Source organism: Serinus canaria, chromosome 2, assembly GCF_022539315.1.
Source record: "Serinus canaria isolate serCan28SL12 chromosome 2, serCan2020, whole genome shotgun sequence".
NCBI lineage: Eukaryota > Metazoa > Chordata > Aves > Passeriformes > Fringillidae > Serinus > Serinus canaria.
In genome coordinates this window covers 111,108,475-111,121,091 of record NC_066315.1, presented here as the reverse complement: position 1 = coordinate 111,121,091, position 12,617 = coordinate 111,108,475, and the positions used below count along the sequence as shown (strand labels likewise).

The 12,617-nt window shown below is 33.5% G+C and overlaps 1 protein-coding gene across 3 annotated transcripts in view; it reads right to left on the bottom strand.

Moving 5' to 3' along the window:
* The window catches only part of SNTG1 (syntrophin gamma 1), a 316,227-nt gene that overhangs the window by 125,633 nt on the left and 177,977 nt on the right, over positions 1-12,617 (bottom strand). For 2 of the 3 annotated variants that reach the window (XM_018910030.3, XM_050971479.1), the window contains exons 4-7: positions 10,831-10,887; positions 4,783-4,840; positions 2,425-2,468; positions 2,276-2,317 (exon numbers count right to left, since the gene is read on the bottom strand). In XM_018910030.3, the coding sequence (XP_018765575.2) occupies positions 2,276-2,317; positions 2,425-2,468; positions 4,783-4,840; positions 10,831-10,887 (201 nt within the window). The remainder of the gene's footprint in view (positions 1-2,275; positions 2,318-2,424; positions 2,469-4,782; positions 4,841-10,830; positions 10,888-12,617) is intronic. The other variant, XM_050971480.1, reaches the window with a different exon arrangement.

Below are 12,617 nucleotides of genomic sequence, written 5' to 3'. Positions count from 1 at the left end.
AGACATTAATACAACCCAAACACTAACACATCCTTACAGAACATTGTTGTACCTGCTAAGCCTTAATTAGGTACAGAAAAACTCAGAACAAAACAAAGCTACAAGTTTAGGTGTCATTGCAGAGCCATTGCAAAAGTGCCTAGATGCAATAAGGATTGAAAATTAAGTTTCAACTCCTGTTCAACTCCCTGCTGCAAGCAACTAGGCTCCACACACTTCTATTTACTCTATATTACATTGAGATTAGAGCTACAGACCCTGTATTTGATAAAGACCCCAAAGGACAGAAGTTCAAGCGCAACTCAAACTGCAAAGGACATGCTGCAGACAAAACCCTACCCGTGACTCCTGCTGGCACACCAGCTGATGTGCTTACTCTTTACTGAGGGCTAAGCCTTAACCCACAGGTTACCACACAAGGTAGAACCACATACATTACCATTATTGCAACTTTACAACAAATTTACTCCATAAACATGCAGCATATAACAGTGAATGTTTCTGAAAAAAAATGGATTATCAGAGTTCATTTACTTTGGCTTTTTTATTTCTATTATATATCCATAACTCTTATGTATATTTTCTTTTATAAAATGTCATATGGGCATTTGATCCTATTTAAATATTAATCAATATTTGCTATTAAATATTAAAAATTTATCTTAATTAAAATAAGGATTTAATCTAGAACTTATTTGCTTTCTAAATTCCTAAATAATTTGCAAATACATAAATGCACATTCAAAACTGGTAAGACACTATTTTTCTCATTCATAGAGAATTATCTACAAGGAGTTTAAGAAGGAGATTATGTTAGATAAATAAGGTATAAATCAAAATTTAACATGATAACACTTGCTACTCTGTGTGAATTGCCCCTTTCAACTTTTCCAAAACCTCTTTTCTTCCCATGAATGTGTTTCAACCTTATCATAAATACCCAAAAGATTCATGTATCATTTTGAGGGTTTAGAGGATCTCTCAGAAAACAGAAAATAAAATCCTGATATCATAACTAATTTTCCATCTCATTTGAGTGTACATGGCTACTCTTTTAGTAATATCTTTCTCATGTTTTGTAATTCCAACATTTAAATTCTAACATTTAAATCCTAATGAGAGATTTGCCATATTAATGCATAATAAATAAATCAACTGCAGTAAACTTATAAAATATTTACAACCTGATCATTGTTGTGCAGCCCAAACTTAAAGCAATATAAATACAACTATTAGCCAGTATATACAGAAGGGGGTATGATGAAGGCTCTGAAGAATGAAGCAGGATTTTCAGTAGATTTCCAAAAGGAAAAAAATTTGCAAAACCACTCTGAAGAATAGTGCAGTGATCTAATCTTTCAGCCTCCAGTAAACTTCTTCCTCAGAACTTCATCTATATTAGCTCCTGCCTTCTATACCCTAACAGCACATGTTCACTGATCTGTCATGGAGCAGAATGCTGGATGAAACACAAAGAGCATCCTTGAATTGGCAAAGAGTCAGAAAGAGAAGCTTTCAAATATGTCAGTACTACATTAATTTAAAAATAGAGATACAAATGCTATGGAGCTAAACAGGATTTAAAGGTAGTTCTTTTGGTAATCTTTTAATTTCTGGTATTGTTTTCTGAAATAAAGGGTTTTCTGCTTCTGAAACTATTTAAGAGTCAAAAAAAAAAAAAGGCTAAAATACATGATGCATTTAGCAAAGCTGATTCACCAGTGGAACGAGACTACTACAGATCTCTCAAAATTTCTTCGCTAGAAGAAATCTCCTTAATAAAATTTTATTTTATAACCAAAATGATAGCATCTTAACTAAAGGAGAAGAGCATAAGGAATAGCCAGAGGATGAGTGGCAGATGAATAGTTTTCTGTCATTTTTTAAATAGGATTAAAAGTAACCAAACAACAAATCTCCAACATAGTGCAAATTACAGCTGTTAAAATTAAAATGACCCCACACAGCCAGAAAGGTGTAGCGCTGCTAAAATTTGACAGCTATTAGCTGGAAGAAGAAATGCTGGAATTTGTACAGCTCAAATCTTCATAATAAAACAATCACCTTTAATATAGAAAAGCCTATCTGAGAAGAGCAATTACACAGATTTAGGAAGAAGAGATTGCACTTTGTTGCTTGTCATGTTAGAAGGTACAGGCATATTTGTTTAAGAATACCAATAAAACAGCTGATGCCACTGCATTGCTATCAGCATACACTATCATTTCAGCAACTACAAAAGACAAAAAGTAGACTAAAAAACAGGAAAGCTCACCACTTCTTCATGCCTGCATTTTCTCACATTAATTCCATTAATCTGTTATTAAAAAGATAAAGAGAAGACTTACTCTACATTTCATAAGCATAGATTTCATTTCACTTTTCTAGAAAAATACAGACAGAATAATTTGCAGTTTTACTCACCTGCAGAATTGCATCTCCTATAAAGAGCAAACCTGAAAGTTCCGCTGAAAACAGAAAGCAAATTTTTCACTCACTTTGTACAAAACATCCAACATTTTGTGTACAAAAATTTTTATTTTATTTATTGCTTTTGCACAATCTTTTAAAATTTCAAAAAAAAAAAAAATAAAAACTCCAACATAAAACTTCCAATAAAATTACTTGTATTTTCTTTTTGAAACCCAAAATACTGTGTATCAGTGTTACAATAAAAGAGGCTATTCAGCCCAAGCACACAGCTATGAAACTTCATCCATCAGTCACTAGCACCTTCAGGCCATTCTGGTAAGGTGGGCCATATTTTTCTGAATAGGAAATGACTGCTGGACTAGGTTTTATTTGCCTGTGAGAGATAATTTCTTACAAAGAGAAAAAAGCAACATGAAGATTCCAGAGGTCTTATTAATAACAAATTTAATTTTTAGATTTTTACCAAAGATAAAGGACTCTTTAGATCTTGCATCTTTGATAAAATCTAATAAATAATAGGGGCTATGAATGCTGGATAACCCTTACATATGCTGAAGAGCTAGAAAGTCAATATATTGTAAAAAAATCACCAGCCAAACTGAATTTTAAGAACAAAGCTGTATCACAACGACATTTATAAAATCTAATTCTACACTTGCAATTTTTAAACACTGTGCTTCATTTCAGAGCTATCTCATTCAAATACACCTTATAAGTATACCAGAAATATAAAAAAGATTATTTTTCTGTAAAGGCATTAATAACCTTTGAGAATATGAACATGAGAATTAAGGGATATTTCCAGATTACATGTAATTATTACCTACAGTACCCCATATCAACATAGAAGAGACTGTCTGTATGAAGCTAGTATCAGACTTGATCCAAAAACTTTACTTATTTACATAAGCTGTAAAACTGGAATCAACATTGATGTAAATTATGATACTCAAGTCTTTGTTTGATGGAATGGTCCTATTAGTGTATTTAAAAACTGATGGTTAAATTATTGCAGGAAAAATATTCTGATTTATTTTGAGGCATAGGCTTTGGGTCAAACAGCATTCTCTTTATCAAAGTTCTCTAGTCCAGGAACACAGCATGAAACTTTCTACATCTCAAGACAGCAGTCTCCTACAAAAGAGAAATCACTCAAAACTAGCTCTGCAAAAATCAGCAGTATTTGTATTGAAAACAGTAATGAAAATTATATCACAGCTAGGTATTGGAGCTAGAAACAATGCAACAGTTACTGCAGCAAAAAAAATAATGACAGAAATAAAATTGCACTTCAGCGTGCTCAATTAAACTTAAGCATATCTTTCTTATTTTTCCTGCAGTGCTTAATAGCATTTTGATAGGTGCTGCATGTAATATATGGCACATCTTTATGTATTAGTTACATGTATACTGAAAAGACTGTAGTCACAAGTATAAATTCTTAAGGCTAACCTTATTGCCTTCCTTAGGGGTTCACTCCATGCTATTCCTTATTTTCCCTAACTCCAACTTTCACATCTACCTTTCAGGGTTGGCTTTTGGTTCTCAATATGCTGATTCTTCCATACTTATCTGAGTGGGTGAGAAAGAGGGTTTTTTTTTTTTTTAATACACATTTTAGTTGAGGAGAAGCTGAATTCTAGAATTATTGCATTACAGATGGAGGGGAATGTTTCCAAGTTTGCATTTCTGGCCTCACACAAATATACAAACATAACAAAGATATAAAGTATACATTTTTAGTACTGGTTCATAACCTTCCTCCTTCATACTTACGCACATCTTGAGCTGTTTAACTATTATCCATGTATCATTCCAATAATTTGAAAATGTTGCCAGTTAAATCAATACAGAAATTCAGCACCAGTTCTGTTACTATTAAAAATAAGTATGGCCAAAACTTTATGCAGTACTCAAAGTACTTGAAATACTACCTGAGTAACCAGGTTAAAAAGTCCTGCGTTCTCCTGCTGTGTTACTATGATTTAAGAGCCAAACATTTAATCTGCTACATCTTTCACACAATAGCTACTGGGATGTCAAAGCCACTAAATCATTGCCTTTCATTAAATTTATTAAAATTCTCATTCTATTGATACTTTCCTATTTCTACTTTCTAAAAAAAAAAAAAAAAAAAAAAAAGAAGACTTTAAAAACTATTCCAAATATCAATTCTGTACTTTTTCAGAAAAAGATTTTGAGGAAGGGAGAGATCATAAAGACATGGGAGAGAAAAGGTTCCACAACAGTATTTTTTTTAACATTGACTGAAGAATCTCAAGATTTAATATACCTTTTTCTAAAGGGAACATTAAAGTACAGTGTAAAAAGCTGACACCCAATACCCACCTCTTTGTTCTTTGGAAATCTTAGAAATGACCACTGGAATACTATGTTCTGCTCCACCCTGAAAACAAAATAAATGGCAATCACTAAAAATATCTTTTTGCTTAAAGTTATATTTTACCCTTTCTCTAAATAGAGGTTTTAGAGAGACTGAGCAAATAACTCTGATTCTGCACCTCTTCTTCTTCTTCTAATGAATATTTGACTGTGATTAATTCCTTACTATCTCACATAAAGAAGTTCTCAGTTGCCATCATTAGCTCAGGAAGTGAATACAGAACTCTACCAGACTTAAAGACATCAGTTTCTGTGAATTCTGGAGAGCCTAATGTATGAAATGTGTCCTGTAAAAGCAGAATGGACATCCAACTATAATAGCAATCACACTGTGACCACTTCGTTTTCATGCTGGCAAGAAGGAGGTAAACAAAAGCACAAGAAAGAAGGTTTGGACTTTTCAAGTCAAAAGCAGCCTTTATTTGTTTCTGTCTGTCACACAAGCACAAAGAGTGAGGAAAAGAAGTGGCATAAGTAATAAGGAACAGAAAAAGAAGCATTACAAAATGGAACAGTAGGTGTTCAATAACGGGGAGAAATAAAGGAAAACTAAATAATGGTTTCAACAGTTCGACAACAATTCAATGCTGTTGCTTCATTCAATTTATCCTGTTGGGACTGGAAATATTTATGGTGCTTAAGAACAAAGTAATAAAAATAAACCCTAAATGAAAAAGCAAGTCAAAGTCAAACAGAGACACAAATACTTTTTCCTCACACAAATACAAGCTGTACAAATTCAGGTCACCAGAAACCAGTGTCTACCACACTGTTGTTTTGATTAGGAATACTGGTTAAGGGTTTGCTTACTCTTCTTTTCAGCAGACAGATTTTACTTTGGAAATGATGGTTTTTTAAGGTCCAGGCACCCTGTGTTAGGTTGTGAAAAGGACTGACATAGGTATTTCAATCCTTAAAGAACAGCAGAAATGCCTTGTTCATGCAGTATCGAAGTGTTTGAAACTGAACAGACTCCTGCACTCAACACCTCCGTCTGTCATAGAATAAAGATTAATTTCCTGTGTAGCCACAGAATGCTGAATAGGATAAATATTCCTTTTGCTAGTGGCTATCAATGCAAATGGCCCTAAAAACACTGAGTTAATAGGGATCTCAGTAATATTACAACAATTGTATGTCTACAGGAAAAGTTCTTCTTGAATTGCATGAGATGACTGTTGACAAGCATGGAACGTATCACTACTATATCTTGTTGAATATCTTTCAATAGTTTTCACCAGAAGAACTGCAACAGTAAAAGTTGGCTTCACTGCAGATTATGAGTTCAAGCTCACTAAATTCATAAGTTTTTACCTATACCCTTCAAATTTTCTAGTCACATGAAAATTTAATTTCTTCAAAACTTTTCAAACAAACAAAAAAAACCTAAAAGCTGTGTCACTTTCTTCCTAAGCTTCCAATGTTACACACATGTTGCACTATCCAGAATACTTAAAGCCCAGCAAAGAAGTGTGAGGTTTAACATGGCCTCCCTGCCTCCTTAGATCTGAGGCTCCATTAAAGTAGGAAATTACTTTTATTACTAAGCCAGCCTGCAATGCACACAACATGATTATTCCTCTCTCATTGTATTTAATCTACTTAAACACATTTACACTAAAGATCTGAGGAAGCTTTCAGTACTTTCCTACTGAAGAGAATTATCTCTTCTCATTGCATCCAAGTATGACCTGTATGAAGGCTTCTTTTTAAATCAGTAAAAGGATGTAGTACCTACTATTCTAAGTAACAAAAAATCAAAACTGGAAACAGCAAATAGTTGGCCAACAATGTATACCCAGTCACTGTCAGCAATTTGTAGCAAACTGTGTATATTCTACCAACATCTTGTTGAATACTACTTCAGGTTGACACTGCAGCCTTGCATCCTGCATTCTCCATTCTTGATTCTCTGTCCTGTAGAAGAAAAAGTGTATGCATCTCTAAAATCTGGTTTTACAATCTCAGAGGATACTCTTCTGAAGAAACCTCTGGGAACAGAGGCAACTTTTTCATTGCTTTAAATTTTCTCTTCCTCCAGTAGACATGTAGTTATAACCTCAGACCAGAGGATGGACAGAAATACATCAAATAGTGGTGTTGAAGACTTAAGGGCTCAGACCTCTGCCATACTCTAACAATGATCTTTGTCAAGCAAATTTTCTTTGTCATTTTTCCTTAAGCAGGGATAGACCTGGAATGACAGTAGCTTCCCACCTGCAGAGGTGGTCCTGCAAGAAGGGGCAGAGGAAGCTCTAATCATGGGCAGCTGTTTGAAGGTCACTGTCCTAAATGTTAGCCACTACTGGTGAGAGGTCACTCACACCTCTTTCAAAGTATTACATGATACACTCCTAAAATTTTTTTCTTATCCCAGTTTTTATGTGCAAGGGTTTTTTTCAGAAGTTTTTGACATATGAAAAATAGGGCAATTGGAAGCAGTAACTTTATTGACAAAGGCTGGGGAGGTTTGGTTCTAAGTATAACAAGGAAATTAGTTTTTTATTTTCTAAAAAAAACTTCATAAAATATCAGACCAATTGTTGGACTTTCCCATCATCAGAGTTAGACAATGTCAGGGACTATGACTTCATAGTAAAAGGAAGAATTTCCACTAGCAAAAATAGCTTAAAGGTCTATGGACACTGAATTTTGATTGAGTTAAATTGGAAAGTCAAACTGAATCTCAGAAGATCTGTGATGCTGTTCATCATTTTAAAAGAATGATCAAAACAGAGGCAGAATAATGGCAATGTACTGAGTCCTGGTAGACAGAAGTCAGACTGTAACTAAAACCTCAATTTGTTTAATTAACTCTCAATTTTGTTGCCTATTTCTTCAGGAACACTACACTCCAATTATTGAAAACCAGCATGTTCTTTCAAAAATCATACACTAAGCAGCTTCTTTTGTCAAGGCTCTGCATCTCAAACTTGTCAGAGATGTGATAAATGACTGAAATACTACACTTTCCAAATTCTATGTCTATGGCTATTACTCCACACACAAACATTTAACAGGAGGCTTCAGAAAAGAGAGTCATTCCTTCAGAAGAGTGCAAACCAGAGCAGGTCTGCTTCAAATTCAATCACAGTTTCACCACTAACTTCAGTTAAGACATACAGCCAAACACCACATTTTCAAACCCTAAAAGAGTGGATTATAATCTATTTCTTAAAGGGCTGAAGTTTAGGTCTTGGGCATAAGTCAACCTTACAAGCAGGGTTTTTCTTCAGCAGTTAGCTGAATCTCTGATTTTTACAGATATAATTGGAATACCCAGGTTATAAGAGAAGAGTTTCCTTCATAGACATGTAAAAAATATAATTAGTTTACTTTTGGAATTATTAGGAATTTGTTCTTTGGTCTTCAGAAAAAGAATAATTCCAAGGGTTCTAAATACTTGCAGTAGGATAAGACATTTTCAAAATTTATTCAAGAGAAAGTTGAAAGGTGACTTGTTCACGTGAGTTTTCTGACAGTAAATGGATGTTTTAAGTTAGTAGAAAAAAAACCAACATGATAATGCCCCAGACCTGCTAGCTGAAACTAGGCAAATTCATAACCAAGCCCAAGCAAGTACTCTAAAGTGAGTGTCATTAATCACTGTGTTGCTGCAATTAACACCTCAGATAAACAGCATCCTCTGACATACATCACAGCCAGAAAGCAAGTCCTCAAATTACCCCCATCTTTAATTAGTCTGGGAGTAGTAAAACAGAAACTACTGTACTTTGAGGGGCTATGGAAGTTACTGACACGAGGAGGAGAAGCCTCTCACTTTTTCAGGGTGACTTGTAGACCTCTACTTTCCGCACAAATTCAAAATAATTACATTTCTATTTAAAATTAATCTTTTATTATAAGTTTTTTGTTAAAGTTCAGGGATCTTACAAAACAAAACAAAACAACAAAAAAAAAAACCACAGCAGCAAACTTGTATTCATCTGCAAGAAGCAAACCATGATTGAATTTTAAACAGAAAACTGGCACTTTTCAGAATATTTGGAACTGACATGTCATTTCATGCCATAAATAAAAAGTCTATTTCAGTGAGTCTTCATAAAGTTTGCCTACTAAACTAAAAAAGAAAAATTACTGTAAGTTCCTGTTCTAAGTCATTTTTTACATTAGTTTAAAATTATAATAATGGAATTTATTTTTTAGATTGCGTTGGCTATGCAACTGCTTGTCCATCTTTGTGAGAACATAGAACTACTAATAAAGGGACCTATCAAATATTGTTTTTTTAAAAAATAAGTCATTATAAAGTAATAAATCATACTAGCTGAAACACATCAACAGAACATCCTGGACCACAGAATTCAACTTCTCATTTTCATTATCTAATCAATGCCATCCAAACAAGTTTAAGATTCCTTTTTTAAAAAGAACTCTTTGCTTTTTAATGACATTTTTGAAGGGATTTCATTACCTGATTGCAATTTACTTTAAAAAATGAAAAATTGTCTATTCACACCTGACTTTATGTATCTTCACCTTTCCAATACTTTGATTAAATTTTATCAAAATATCTATGACATAAAATAATCATAGAAAAAAAAATTTACTTTAAAAAGTTAAGAATAACTTAACTATTAATTTAGGAAAGACCATTGCACATTCTCTATGTATTTTATATGATGTTTTAAATAATGTTTTATTTTAAGCAATGTACATAACACGTAAATAATGTGATCTTGAGATTGGCACTAATTCTAAATGACAACTCACTGTAAAGTATATGTAAAAATCCAGTTCACTGACCCTTGAGATTTGCTCTCCAATCATCTAAAGTCCTTACTGTAACCAGTTATTTCTTAGCAGCATTTAAATAAAACCTCATTTACCCATACACTTGATTTTGCACTGACATTCATTACTTCACTATTATTCAGTGTTTTATAACGTATAATGACACTGGAGGAAAAAAATATCTTAAATGTTTTTGACCAAACTGATGAGAAACTTTGGTGACAAAATAGCAATTAGTTTCCCTTGAACAGAGGTCTTAATGGGTCAACAAGATAACAGCAAGTGCACGAAGATATTTTTAAAAATTAATACTTCTATTCAGTCATATTCTTATCAATGACAACACAAATGCACATTAATCCTTCTTATGAGTCACTTATAAGGTCAGTACCACCAGATGTCACAGGAAAATCTATACTTTCACTTTATATGCGTAATTTAGGCCTCTTTGCATTCATGTGAAGTACACTTCATTTTTTCCATTGCTATCTTGAGACTGAGAACTGCTGTGTGTAGAAGATAAAATTAATCTTGTGTTGTCTACACTCTGACTCAAAGCAAAGGTACAGTTTTCAAAATCATAGATTACAATGACAAAAATTATTAACCCTTTCTCCCTCTCCTAAAAAGGATCACCTACACTTGTATAAGTTCTTAAATCTTAGTGATAAAAGCAAAAACAAAGTAACATGAAAAAATGCTGTCTGGGCTTGATCTACACAAAAATAAATAATACAAGCATGCAATAACACTTTCTGTCCTACTAATGAATTGTAATGGATTAATGTGATATTCTTCGTAGCAACATTGATGATGAATGTATTGGCTGTTCCTTGTGCCTGCCACTGTAATTTAATTTAGTTATTCATTAATAACTATTAAAATTAGAGAGAAAGACTGAAAGAGTTGTGAAGTGTTTTCAACTGTATAGACTGTACTTGTTCAGTCTATACAGTTTTCAACTGTATAGACTGAACAAGTACAGTCTATACAGTTGAAAACACTTCACAACTCTTACATCAAACCTTATTATAGAGTTGGTCAGCCTGAATTTTAAGGGAATGATTGCCTTCTATTCCATAGGGCAGCGTAGTTCTGGTTGCTTGCTGTAACAGTATCTAACATACAAGAATGTGTTTCCTGTCTTGTTTCTAGTCCTCTAAAATAGTTTGGACTCATTAACAGTAAAAGACATGCTTTGTGTACAATGCAGTAAATAGACCAAAAATATCATCTTACCTTTATACTTAATCCAAATCCTCCTACAGTCTGTCTTCTAATAGTTACTGTTCTTTCCTGGAAAAAAGAAATCAAGTTTTGCTAGATTTAATGCCTTCTGCCAAAACAACTATATTTATATTTCACTAAGTTTTTTCAACATTGATTTTTGTTGTTTTAAAGAAGTTCTGACTTCGTGAACTGAAAATCCCATGAAACCTATGCTCCACAGGAAAAAGACAAAGCCTGGAAGAAAAGAAGAGATCCTGTCTCAAAAAACAAAAAGCCAAATAATCATTTGTTCAATTCACACCATCCTAGCAAGTACTGCAATGTTTAAAAAACCCAGTACTCTGGAGTTGGACAATTATGGTACAACAAATACATTTCAGAGGTTAAGACCTTGACTAGTCCTAAACTGGTCCCATCTGCAGGTTGATCACTACATGTTGAAGTACACACAGTTCATTCCTGCAGTGCATTTCCCAATTCAGTTTCATCTGAAAGGAAAACAACTTGTGTACACCATAACCACTCATTGATGTTAACCAAAGCCTAACAAGTGCACGCGTTGCATGAATACATTTCAAAGCACAGTAACAATCCAAATTAAAAAAACCAAAAAACAAAAAACAAGAACAAACAAAAAAAAAAAACCACCAGAAGCTAATACAACACCAGCCACTGTTGATCTCAGAGCAATAGTTTAAAAATCATAAACCATAACCTACAACTAATAAAAGCAGCCCATCTTTTTCCTTTTATTTCTTGTCAAAAAATTTTGCTGTAAAAACTGTAGGCTACTATCTGTCTCAGATATGAACATTTAGAAATAAGACTTTTTGGTTTTTTTCCTACTCTCTCTATAACTTTATAACTACAGATCATTTAGAATTAGTACATTTAGGTTGTGGCAAAATAATGTATTAGCAGATATACCATATATCCAGAGTCAGATATATCAATTTTGAAGATTTTTGAATGCTCTCTACATGTGGTCTAGATTTTACTCTCATTTAATTACCTATATATCTATTGCATGGCATAAGTCTGCATGCATGTTACATTTAACTATATTTATTTCAGCACAATTAGCATAGATGGTCAGTGTCAGTCAGACTTGAATAGATCATCAGAAATGCAGCAGTGACAGAAAGGATGAAATACCTATATATGTATTTTTTTTTATCCTTACTTCATTTACAGAAAGGAAAGCAAAGGAGGTACCACATAAAAGTTTTGGAAAACTGTTATTTCAGAAATTTGGTGAAAATCAAGTCACTTTGTTTATTTTTTCACAGCTGTGACAAAAACGAACTGAGCAAGCACGGAAAGAGCAAGCATAAACTCATCCAATGTTTTGGACTGAAAGACAAAATGGATTGCCTAAAATGAGACTACCATTATTATTCACTTAGGCTAATGCTCGCAAAATGCAAAATGCTTGCAAATATTCATTCTAAGAAAAAGGTATATATATTGCTGTTAAATAGCCAAACACTTCAATTTTTATTTTTAACATAAACCTCTAAAAAGAAACTTTCATAATGCAGTTCCCACAGATTGGGTCGAGGCCACAGACTGAACACAGAAAACCTAGAAAACCTTTCGTCTGTCACAGTATCAGATGCAGGTAATGGTGCTGACAATACATTCAGGATAAACCAATACAGGCCACAGTCTCATGTGTGGTCTAAGCTGAGTTTACATAAATGAACAGAAAACACTCAGCTGTGGCTCCACTGGGAGCTATATTTTTCCTGTTAACTTTATCTTTTTTCCACCTCCAGCTTGCGCTGAACATGAGG